General features: G+C 40.4%; 2 protein-coding genes across 2 annotated transcripts; both read left to right on the forward strand.

The window, feature by feature from the left end:
* The first annotated feature begins 4301 nt into the window (after nt 1–4301).
* LOC112563043 (galactoside 2-alpha-L-fucosyltransferase 2-like) lies at nt 4302–6130 on the forward strand. Its single transcript, XM_025236740.1, has one exon. The coding sequence runs from the start codon at nt 4358–4360 to the stop codon at nt 5492–5494; it is 1137 nt and encodes a 378-aa protein (XP_025092525.1). The 5' UTR covers nt 4302–4357; the 3' UTR covers nt 5495–6130.
* Nucleotides 6131–8846: 2716 nt separating this feature from the next.
* Nucleotides 8847–10140, forward strand: LOC112561593 (galactoside 2-alpha-L-fucosyltransferase 1-like; the record flags this gene model as incomplete). Its single annotated transcript, XM_025234159.1, has 1 exon — nt 8847–10140. A coding segment is annotated over one exon (921 nt), but the record flags the coding sequence as incomplete, so codon positions are not given.
* Between the last annotated feature and the right edge of the window lie 1772 nt (nt 10141–11912).

The following is an 11912-nucleotide window of genomic DNA, read 5'->3' on the forward strand; positions in this document are numbered from 1 at the left end:
GTGGGAGATGACATTTGTAATGAAGTTTGCCGCATCTTTCGATTCGCATCATTATTCCAAATTTCTTCATCCTCATCGTCATTCTGCCGGGCTCGTGTGTTGTTGTGTGTGCAATCGTCGTGCGTATGAAAGGTAAGTGAACATCGTCTTAATAAGTGCGTGTCCAGTCTAAAACGATTGTTCCAATATCATTGTGCTAAACGGACCAGGTCTTCTGCGCTCTAGACAGTGGCAGACAATATCCAGCTCACAGATGTGCAAGGATGGAGAGAGAGAGAGACAGGCTGACATGAGAGAAAGAATAAATCTCGCTTTATCAAGACTTTATAGAATGTTCAACCCCGTGTGCAGATAAGGCTCCGCGCTCGTTCACACGTGTGTGATAACAACCTGTCTCTTGTGCGACTTAAGCGACTGAAGTATGACAAGAATGCTAAAGTGTTTTGGTAAAGCTGTTGTTCTATTGAATAAATGACTCATGTGTTTTGATCCCTTTTGTTCTCATTTAGGTGTGGAAAAAGTATTACACTAGTGACAGTGCCAATGTCTGCACAATTACGTGGTCTTCGGCGCTAAATCAAAATTCAAATCAAACTAATTGTCTGTCGAAGAAGTCCAAGACTAAATTTCCTTTTGCTTAAAAGCCCAATCACGTATCACAAATGACGATGATGAATTGATGATAGATGATGATTGTGTGGATTGCTTGATGATTGGAATGATAATTGATAATGATGATGATCATGATGATTTTTTATTGACTTGTCAGCGTTGGATGCACTGCTGGCAACAGCAGCATTGTCCTTCCTCATCTGGTTTAAGCTGTTTATCGGACAAGTAGCCTGACTTTTTACCTTTTCAGTTTCCTAACCAAAAAAGCATAACTGGAGAAAATCCCCGTTGTGTCCCCTGAACAAAACGTGGTCTTCTGCCGACGGTAAACCTTCTTTCGGACAACACTACGGTCTTTGCGACGCCAACGTTGTCCGCAATCAACAACTTCAACATCCTGACGCACTACCAGTACATCGTCCGCCACCGGTCATCCATGTCACGACTCCACTAAACTGTACGTGTCGCACAGCTTCCTACACCATCCCCAGTGGGCACAAATAAAACTGGAATCACTGTACCGTCGGAGCCGCTCATCGCACCAACCAAAGTCAGTGTATCAGTTTTAGAGGCGGACTAGGAACCACTCTTTCAGTACGCATCCTTTGGGCATAGCTCTTAGGACGAAGCGGATACGGTTACCTGGGCGACTATTCTGTCGGATGTGTGAGAAACACTTCACTGATTGACACTTCTTTCGTACATCAATCGGCGTATGAACCTCTTTCTGAAGGAAGCAGGTTTTTGTAAGTTTTTTCCCGAAGTATTCGAGCTGGACTCTAAGAAAAGATACAGGATCGGTGAGTATCTTCAAGTCTGCGATATTTTCGCGCGAACACGAGCGGAAGTACGTCACGCTTTGACGTTCAAGGACACGATTATCTCAGGCCGTCAAACAGTTGACGATCTCAGACAGAAATTCAATGCACACTGATAGTATCATGTACGCAGAAGGAGACTATCAATGGATAGAAAGACAGCACCTGTAAGAATACCTGCTGCACCATGGACTACGTCAGAAAAAGATCCGTCGACGTCGTTTGTCGTTCTTCTCGGTGATACCTCGAAGCTGGTGTTATAGGGCAGCAGTTGCCAACAAAAGCAGACGTCACAGTGCTGCAAGCATCATTCATCTCCCGCAGTTGACATGATGATTCTTGCGTCACTGGATCACATGATCATGTGGGGACCTACGGGTGGTGGGCGAGTTTCTGAACCCGGCCATACCGTCTACTATCGAGACTTTGTTGATCGGATACATATCTTCAACACTCTTCAACCCAAACGGAACGGACTACTACCGTCCGGACTGGATTTCCTTATCTTGACTTTAATCAGTTGCCCATAACGGTTAACGTTTTACTGACAATTATATTTTATTGTTATACTGTTCTTGTTATTTTGTTACTGTTATATTATCTTTAGTCTGTTCATTTTACACTATCGAGTAAATCACGTATAGTAACACTACAAAGTCCAAACAGAAGCAAAAATCTAAATGTGCCCGTAACCTGGTAAGTTTGAAATAAATCCATTTGATAACAATTGTTTTGAGTATGTACGCTGTGCTAGCGCGTAAATAAAACATAAAAGATAGTTATTTTAGTCTAATTTTTGAAAATATTTGAGGAGATGTTAGCAAAATGTCTTATATTTATTGCCTTTACATTTTTTCTGTTTTTGTTGCTGATGGACTGCATTAAAAAAGAAATCATATAAGGCTGTCAAATTGAGCTGAGCTTCTTTCCAGTTTGTTTAGCCTGAAGAGACGTGATATTCAAACTATTTACTAACCTTTTCTATTTGTTTTTTAATTTATATCTTATTTAACCTAAGTATACCTCAAACCACACTTTTCGTAGTCGACCCAGTAACTTACTTCTTTTTTCTCTGAAAACTCCAGTAGAATCGTCCAAGTTCCAAACTAAAAGAGAGATAAATAGAACTAGACAACCCTAAAGACCAAGCCTGCTGTCATTAAGCTTCACGTTGTGAAGAAAATATATTAAAAAAGTAATTAAGGACCACTTTTTTACAACTTTTCTTTAATTCATCTCTCAGTTCGGACGACAGCGCTCTGACCAGCAGGATAAAAAAAAAATATATTTATTCTAATCATATCACATACTAAGTGGAGACTAGTCTTGATAACTGTCGAATGTCATGCCTGCCTCCCTTTGACACACTTCCTTTTTTTTCCCCTTCAAAAAAACGCAGAAAAAACCCCAATAAAAAAAAAACATAAAGTAAGAAATTTTTTCCAACATAATTACACTAAAATTTACTAAAAAAATTGTAAAAAAATTGTTTGTCTCCGCATGTTCTTTAAACTCTTGGATACCATTCTGCCCGAGCACTGTGCATGTATAATGGCCCAGTGTCAGTCATCAGACTCAATACATTCTAATCAAGCATAACGTGTACACGCTTACAAAGCTCCTACCTTCTATACAGGCAGTTCAAAGAGCGAATGTCCGGTAGCATTTAGAAGCAGGGGAGGTAATGAGCATGTGAATATAATGGGAGCTGACTCTGCCGTTCTTGGAAAGTTAAAGTAATTTTATTTTTTTAGTATTCAATACTTTGTCGTTCAAATAGAGAGAGATGGAGTAGCCAGGAGAAAGAGTGTTCATTAGGTATGGTGTTTTTGCTTTGTTTTGTTTCTAAGATATTTTTCGTAGTGGAGTTTACAAAAATAATATAGCAACCTTACTTGGAAGAAATCTGCGAGATTTCATTTTGAGCAAGAAAGGAGATGAAGTGAGTTGGGGTAGTAGATCTTGTATTGTGTCGTGTATGACGTCTTGTGTGCGTCATTTGTTCCACGTCACTTGAAGCAGAAAAAGACGTCATACATAAGGAAAGCAATAGGACTTAAATGACCAAGTTGGCGGGAACAAGCAGCGGTCTTTTCCCTCCATCTTCTTTATGACTCTCAGTGACATTCGTATGAGTTTGTGCCTCTTCGATTCGATTCATTTCCAAATTTCTTCATCCTCATCGTCATCTGCCGGGGCTCGTTCTGTTGTTGTGTGTGCAATACGTCGTGCGTATGAAAGGTAAGTGTACATTCGTCTTAATACAGTGCTGTCAGTCTAAACGATTGTTTCCAATATCATTTGCTAACGACCAGTCTTCTGCGCCTCGAGACAAAGTGCAGACAATATCGCTCACAGATGTAGCAAGGATGGAGAGAGAGAGACAGGCTGACATGAGAGATAAGGAATAAATCTCGCTTTATCAGTTTATAGAATGTTCAACCCGCGTGTTGCAGATAGTCCGCTGTTCACACGTGTGTGATAACAACCTGTTTTCTTGTGGACTTAAGGACTGAAGTCATGAGAGGAATGCTAAAGTTCTTAGGTAAGCTGTTGCTCTCTCTTGAATAAATGTGACTCATGTGTTTTGATCCCTTTTGTCTCATTTAGGTTGTGCGAAAAAGTATTTACTCTAGTGACAGTGCCAATGTCTGCACAATTTTACGTGGTCTTTTCTGGCGCTTAAATCAAATTCAAATCAAACTTTATTGTGTGTCCAAAGAAGTCCAAGACAAATTTTCCTTTTGCTTAAAAGCCCAATCACGTATACAAATGATGATGATGATGTTGATGATGATTGATGATTGATGATGGAATGATTGATGATTGATAATTGATAATTGATGATGATCATGATGATTTTACATTGACTTGCAGCATTGCTGCTCAGCATTGTCTTCCTCATTCTGGTTTACGAGCTGTTTATCATGGACAAGGTGAGTCCTGACTTTTTACCTTTTCAGTTCCTAAGCCAAAGAATAAACTGGAGAAAATCACCGGTTGTGTCCCCTGAAACAAACGTGTCTCTGCCGACGGTAAACTTCTTTCTGGACAACACCACGCTCTTTGCGACGCTTAACGTTGTCCCGCACAACAACTTCAACATCCTGACTGCACTGACCAGTACATCGTCGTCCACCGGTCATCCTGTCACAACTCCTACTAAAGGTCACGTGTCGCACAGCTCCTACACCTTCCCAGGTGGCACAAATAAAACTGGAGTCACTGTACCGTCGGACCCGCTCATCGCAACCAAAGTGTTGTGTATCAGTTTCAAAGGCCGACTAGGAAACCAACTCTTTCAGTACGCATCCGTTTTGGGCATAGCTCTAAAGACGAAGCGGATACCTGTTTATTTGGGGAAGACTCTTCTGTCGGATGTGTTAAGAAACACTTCACTGATTGACACTTCTTCTCGCTACGCAGATCGGTGTAAGAACTTCTTTCTGAAGGAAGAAGGTAGTTGTAAGTTTTTCCCGAAGTATTTCGAGCTGGACTCTAAGAGAGATTACAGGATCGGAGAGTATCTTCAGTCCTGGCGATATTTCGCCCAGCACGAAGCGGAAGTACGTCACGCGTTGACGTTCAAGGACACGATTGTGTCCCAAGCTCATCAAACGGTCGACTATCTAAGAAAGAAATTCAATCGGACGCTGACAGGTATCCATGTACGCAGAGGAGACTATCTAAGGTATTCAGATGGTAGATACAAGACAGCACCTGTAGAATACCTGTTGCATGCCATGGACTACGTCCGAAAAAGATTCCGTGACGTCGTTTTTGTCGTTTCTTCGGATGACCTCGAATGGTGTAGTCAGCAGTTTGCCAACAAAATTGACGTCACATTGCTGCAGCATCAGTCATCGCCTGCCGTTGTCATGATGATTCTTGCGTCACTGGATCACATGATCATGACGGTGGGGACCTACGGGTGGTGGGCGAGTTTTTTGAACCCCGGGATTACCGTCTACTATCGAGACTTTGTTAATCCGGGTAAATATCTATCACGCTATAACCCAAACGGAACGGACCACTACCGTCCGGACTGGATTTCCTTGTCCTGACTTTAATCAGTTGCCCACAGCGTTTAAAGGTTCACTGACAATAATATTAATATTTTTATATTATTACTGTTATATCATTATTATCTTTATTTAATACTATCGTCTTGAGTCTCGCATAGTAACACTACAAAGTCTTAACGGGGGCAGAAATGTGCCCCTTACCTGCTAAGTTTTAAATTAACCCATATGAAGACATTTGTTCTAAGTATGTACTGTGAACACCCATGTAAATAAAACATAAACAAATAATCATTTCAGTCTCATTGTTAAAAATATTTTAGGAGAATGCAGCAAAATGTCTTATATTTTTTTTCTGTACATATTTTCAATTTTGTTGTGGTTTAATTGCTGATAGACTACTTTTTAAAAAAATGGCATAGCGCTCTTCAAAAATTTAACTTAGTTTTACTTTTCCGTTTTCTTTGCCTAAAGATACGTGATAATTAAATCATTACTAACAATTTCTCATTTTTTTTCTTAGAACTCTTTTCATGTAAGTGTACCTCAAACCACAATATCCCTAGTCAGCTCAGAAACGTATGTCTTTTGTCTTTGTAACCTCTAGTACAAACTTCAAAGTTTCTTTACTCGTAAGAGATAAAGAGAACTAGACTACCCTATATACCAACCTTGCTGGCTCAAGCTTCAAGGAGGAAGGAAAGATATTTAAAAAATAATCAAGGACCACTGATTTACAACTATTGTTTATGCGGGGAATCTTTTTTCTTCTGCCAAGAGCTAAGTTGTCTAAGTCAACCGATATTTATTTCTTCATTTGCATATCAGTGGACTTCAAAGTGAGTCAGAGATATTTGGTCAATCTGTAGTTTATACACAGAGTGTTAACACTTTTATAATCTATACACACTCCCACCCTTGAAGTTTGGCAAACATTTGAATGTGTTGAATCTACTTGCTGGATTGGCCCTGCTTCTCTTCCGACGCTTTGTAAATTTATTTTGAGTTTTCAAATACGCATTCGGCACGCAACCCATTGAGCTTAAAAATAAAAAAATGCTTGTACCTATGATATCGGTTCTATGACTGGACCTGTGACGTGAACAGGAGCATTTGCTGTCTTGATTTCATTTTAAATGAACTGCTAGCGCTGGAAGCAGCTTCTGGTTAAATAACTTTCATCTCAATTGTATTCTATGTTTGAGTATCTGTATCTGTCTCTGTGTGTGTGTTTTGTTTCTGTAAAGTACCATGAGCCTGTACAGGTTCACTGTATTTTATTATAGCCAAGAACATGATTTACCACCGTCAGTCAAGAGTATAACTTTTTTCAATGCAGCTTTTTTAGACTATGATCGCTAACCTCATCCAACCCAGTCTAAAGCTTCATTTTTAGTAGTCTAAGATTTTATAAAGCGTTTTGGTTACAGACATGTCATCGCTTACTGCTTCAATATATTCTATTCAGAAGGAAAAACTTGGTAATATGATAAGCCATGTCATGCCATCCACTGAATGGTCTAAATGTTTCTCTGTGTGAGGCTTGTACTGCTATTCATACGTATGAATATTTCAACAAATATAAGTAATTTACTCCGGACTGACGTGTTCGCTTCAATGAATCAAGAGCTGTAATTAACGTATGTCACCTGGTGTATCAATAATTATGTCTGTTGTACATTCTCTCTAGCAAGCTGTGGTGCAAGATTAAGGACTAACAAAGAAGTCTTCTTTCACACTTAAGGAAAAAGGAGAGGACAGCACAGTATTTACACGCGAGGTTCCGGGTCAACGAATGTGTATCAGACCCGCGACACAGTGGACTGTTCAGGTCGCCGGATGCTTGGGGAAAAAGGAGAAATTCTCCCTCAGGGTATTTTTAACCCAAGCCAAGCACTCTAACCAGAGATTAATCGGATGGTCACTTTCTTCAGAAGCACCATCCCTACACTAAATACATAAAGGGACGGAAAGTGTTGAGTTCGACTACCAAAGCAGTAGCGAATGTCCGGGTACATTTAGAAGCAAGGGGCGTAATGAACATGTAAATATAATGGGAGCTGACTCTGGCGTTCTTAAAAGTTAAAGTTAATTTTATTTGTTAGTGTTCAATACTTTGTCGTTTCAAAGAGAGGAGAGATGGAGTAGCCAGGAGAAAGAGTGTTTCATTAGGTGATGGTGTTTTTGCTTTGTTTTGTTTTTAAGATATTTTTCGTAGTGGAGTTTACAAAAATAATATAGCGACCTCCTTGGAAGAAATCTGCGAGATTTGATTTTTAGCAAGAAAGGAGATGAAGTGAGTTGGGGTAGTAGATCTTGTATTGTATCGTGTCTGACGTCTTGTGTGCGTCATTTGTTCCACGTCACTTGAAGCAGAAAAAGACGTCATACATAAGGATAGCAGTGGGACTTAAATGACCAAGTTGGCGGGAAAAGACCGCTGCTTTTTCCCGCCATCTTCTTTATGACTCTCAGTGACATTCGTATGAGTTTGCGCCTCTTCGATTCGATTCGTTTCCAAATTTCTTCATCCTCATCGTCATCTGCCGGGGCTCGTTGTGTTGTTGTGTGTGTAATACTTCGTGCGTATGAAAGGTAAGTGTACATTCGTCTTAATACAGTGCTGTCAGTCTAAACGATTGTTTCCAATATCATTTGCTAACGACCAGACTTCTGCGCCTCTAGAAAAAGTGCAGACAATATCGCTCACAGATGTGGCAAGAATGGAGAGACACAGTCTGAAATGAGAGAAAAGGAATAAATCTCGCTTTATCAGTTTATAGAAAGTTCAACCCGCGTGTTGCAGATAGTCCGCTGTTCACACGTGTGTGATAACAACCTGTTTTCTTGTGGACTTAAGCACTGAAGTCATGACAAGAATGCTAAAGTGTTTAGGTAAGCTGTTGTTCTCTCTTGAATAAATGTGACTCATGTGTTTTGATCCCTTTTGTCTCATTTAGGTTGTGCGAAAAAGTATTTACACTAGTGACAGTGCCAATGTCTGCACAATTTTACGTGGTCTTTTCTGGCGCTTAAATCAAATTCAAATCAGACTTTATTGTGTGTCCGAAGAAGTCCAAGACAAATTTTAATTTTGCTTAAAAGCCCAATCACGTATACAAATGACGATGATGATGTTGATGATGATTGATGATTGATGATGGATTGATTGATGATTGATAATTGATAATTGATGATGATCATGATGATTTTACATTGACTTGCAGCATTGCTGCTCAGCATTGTCTTCCTCATTCTGGTTTACGAGATGTTATCATGGACAAGGTGAGTCCTGACTTTTACCTTTTCAGTTCTAAGCCAAAGCATAAACTGGAGAAAAATCACCGGTTGTGTCCCCTGAAACAAACGTGTCTCTGCCGACGGTAAACTTCTTTCTGACAACACTACGGTCTTTGCGACGCTCAACGTTGTCCCGCACAACAACTTCAACATCCTGACTGCACTGACCAGTACATCGTCGTCCACCGGTCATCCTGTCACGACTCCTACTAAAGGTCGAGTGTCGCACAGCTCCTACACCTCCCCAGGTGGCACAAATACAACTGGAGTCACTGTACCGTCGGACCCGCTCATCGCAACCAAAGTCTTGTGTATCAGTTTTAGAGGCGGACTAGGAAACCAACTCTTTCAGTACGCATCCCTTTTGGGCATAGCTCTTAAGACGAAGCGGATACCGGTTTACCTGGGGGAGACTATTCTGTCGGATGTGTTGAGAAACACTTCACTGATTGACGTGTCTTCCCGCTACGCACATCGGTGTAAGGACGTCTTTCTAATGGAAGAAGGTTGTTGCAAGTTTTTCACGGAATATTTCGAGCTGAATTCTAGTAGAGATTACAGGATCGGGGAGTATCTTCAGTCCTGGCGATATTTCACCGAACACGAAGCGGAAGTACGTCACGCGTTGACGTTCAAGGACACGATTGTGTCCCAAGCTCGTCAAACGGTCGACTCCCTCAGACAGAAATTCAATCGCACGCTGACAGGTATCCATGTACGCAGAGGAGACTATCTAATAGATAGAAAGACAGCACCTGTAGAATACCTGCTGCACGCCATGGACTACGTCCGAAAAAGATTCCGTGACGTCGTTTTTGTCGTTTCTTCTGATGACATCGAATGGTGTAGGCAGCAGTTTTCCAACAAAAGTGAAGTCACAGTGCTGCAGCATCAGTCATCTCCCGCAGTTGACATGATGATTCTTGCGTCACTGGATCACATGATCATGACGGTGGGGACCTACGGCGAGTTTTCTGAACCCCGGGATTACCGTCTACTATCGAGACTTTGTTGATCCGGATACAGATCTTGCAACACTCTTCAACCCAAACGGAACGGACTACTACCGTCCGGACTGGATTTCCCTGTTGTGACTTTAATGAGAGATTACAACGGTTAACGTTTTACTGACAATTATATTTTATTGTTATACTGTTATTGTTATTTTGTTATTGTTATATTATCTTTAGTCTGTTCATTTTACACTATCGAGTAAATCACGCATAGTAACACTACAAAGTCCAAAGAGAATCAAAAATAAAATGTGCCCGTAACCTAGTAAGTTTAAAATAAATCCATTTGAAGACGATTGTTTTGAGTATGTACGCTGAAACATAAAAGATAGTTATTTTAGTCTAATTGTTGAAAATATTTTGAGGAGATGTTAGCAAAATGTCTTATATTTATTGCCTTTACATTTTTTCTGTTTTTGTGTGGCTAGGTTGCTGATGGACTGCATTAAAAAAGAAATCATATAAGGCTGTCAAATTGAGCTGAGCTTTTTTCCAGTTTGTTTAGCCTGAAGAGACGTGATATTCAAACTATTTACTAACCTTTTCTATTTGTTTTTTAATTTATATCTTATTTAACGTAAGTATACCTCAAAAAACACTTTTCGTAGTCGACCCAGTAACTTACTTCCTTTTTCTCTGAAAACTCCAGTAGAATCGTCCAAGTTCCAAACTAAAAGAGAGATAAATAGAACTAGACAATCCTAAAGACCAAATCTGCTGTCATTAAGCTTCACGTAGTGAAGAAAAGATATTTAAAAAAATAATTAAGGACTTCTTTTTAACAACTTTTCTTTAATTCATCTCTCAGTTCGGACGACAGCGCTCTGACCACTAGGATATAAAATTTTTTTTTTATATCTTTATCTACATATCACATACTAAGGGAGGCTAGTCTTGATAACTTGTCGAATGTCAAGCCTTCCTCCCTTTGACACACTTCCTTTTTTTCCCCCCCTTCAAAAAAACGTAGAAAAACCCCAGTAAAAAAAACATAAGTAAGAAATTTTTTCCAAACATAATTACATTTAAAATTTGCTAAAAAAATTGTAAAAAAAAATTGTTTGTCTCCGCATGTTCTTTAAACTCTTGCATTCTGCCCGAGCACTGTGCATGGTAGGGTAATGGGCCCCAGTGTCAGTCATCAGACTCATACATTCTAATCAAGCATAACGTGTACACACTTACAAAGCTCCTACCTTACTACAGGCAACCAGAGGCGGCGTTAGGGGGTGGCAAATGGGGCGGCCGCCCCAGGCCCTGCTCTCGCAGGCCCCGCACTTCAGCCCCGAGGTCATCTTTATGACTTATTGCCAGCTGTGTTAAACAAGTTGTGACCAAAAAATTGACGTTCAGTAAACACCTTTAAGTTCTAATTAAGCAAATTATTGAAACCATGTCTTAACTTTAAACCCGGCAATAATAACAAGCAGTTTATTAAATCAAATCAAATCAGACTTTATTGCCTGTCGAGGAGACCTCAAGACAGAAATTTTTCTTTTGCTCACACGGGCAGGCATACATACTCACACAGACATTTAACGCACACATAATCACTACTATCTTTTCATCACCTGCAGGCAAACAACATTACAAATTGTCATCTATGTCATCTATTAGCCTTTGACAGAAATCCCTGCATTTCAGTAATTATTTAGATTGAGAGCTCATCTTGTTTGTGCGAAAGAGAGGGCACATTCAACAAGGTGATGGCTGATAATGGATGTCAGCACCCTCTTCTCTTGAGACTGTGTTTGATTCCTCCTAAATCCTTGTGCCTTTATTTAGGATGGTGATGGCTGCTGGCAGGAAGGACCTCTGGTAGGCAGCTTTCCGTACACGTGGCACTTTATAGCGCCTGCCTGAGGGCAACAGCTGGAAGTTGGGATGGAGAGGGTGCGTCAGGTCAGAAATGATGTTGTGTGCCATCTTTCTGACTGCATGAAGGTACGAGTCAGAAAGTGGCAGCTGTGATTTACCAATAATTTTATTTGCCTGGTGGATGATTCTGGCCAGCCTTGCCTTGTCGTTGACGAGGAGGTGACCATACCAGGCAGCGATGTTAAATGAGAGGATGCTCTCAACAAGAGACCTGTACAGTCTCAATCACCCCAGAGCTGACATTGAAGCTGCAGAGTCTCCTCAGAAGG

Source organism: Pomacea canaliculata, linkage group LG4, assembly GCF_003073045.1.
Source record: "Pomacea canaliculata isolate SZHN2017 linkage group LG4, ASM307304v1, whole genome shotgun sequence".
NCBI lineage: Eukaryota > Metazoa > Mollusca > Gastropoda > Architaenioglossa > Ampullariidae > Pomacea > Pomacea canaliculata.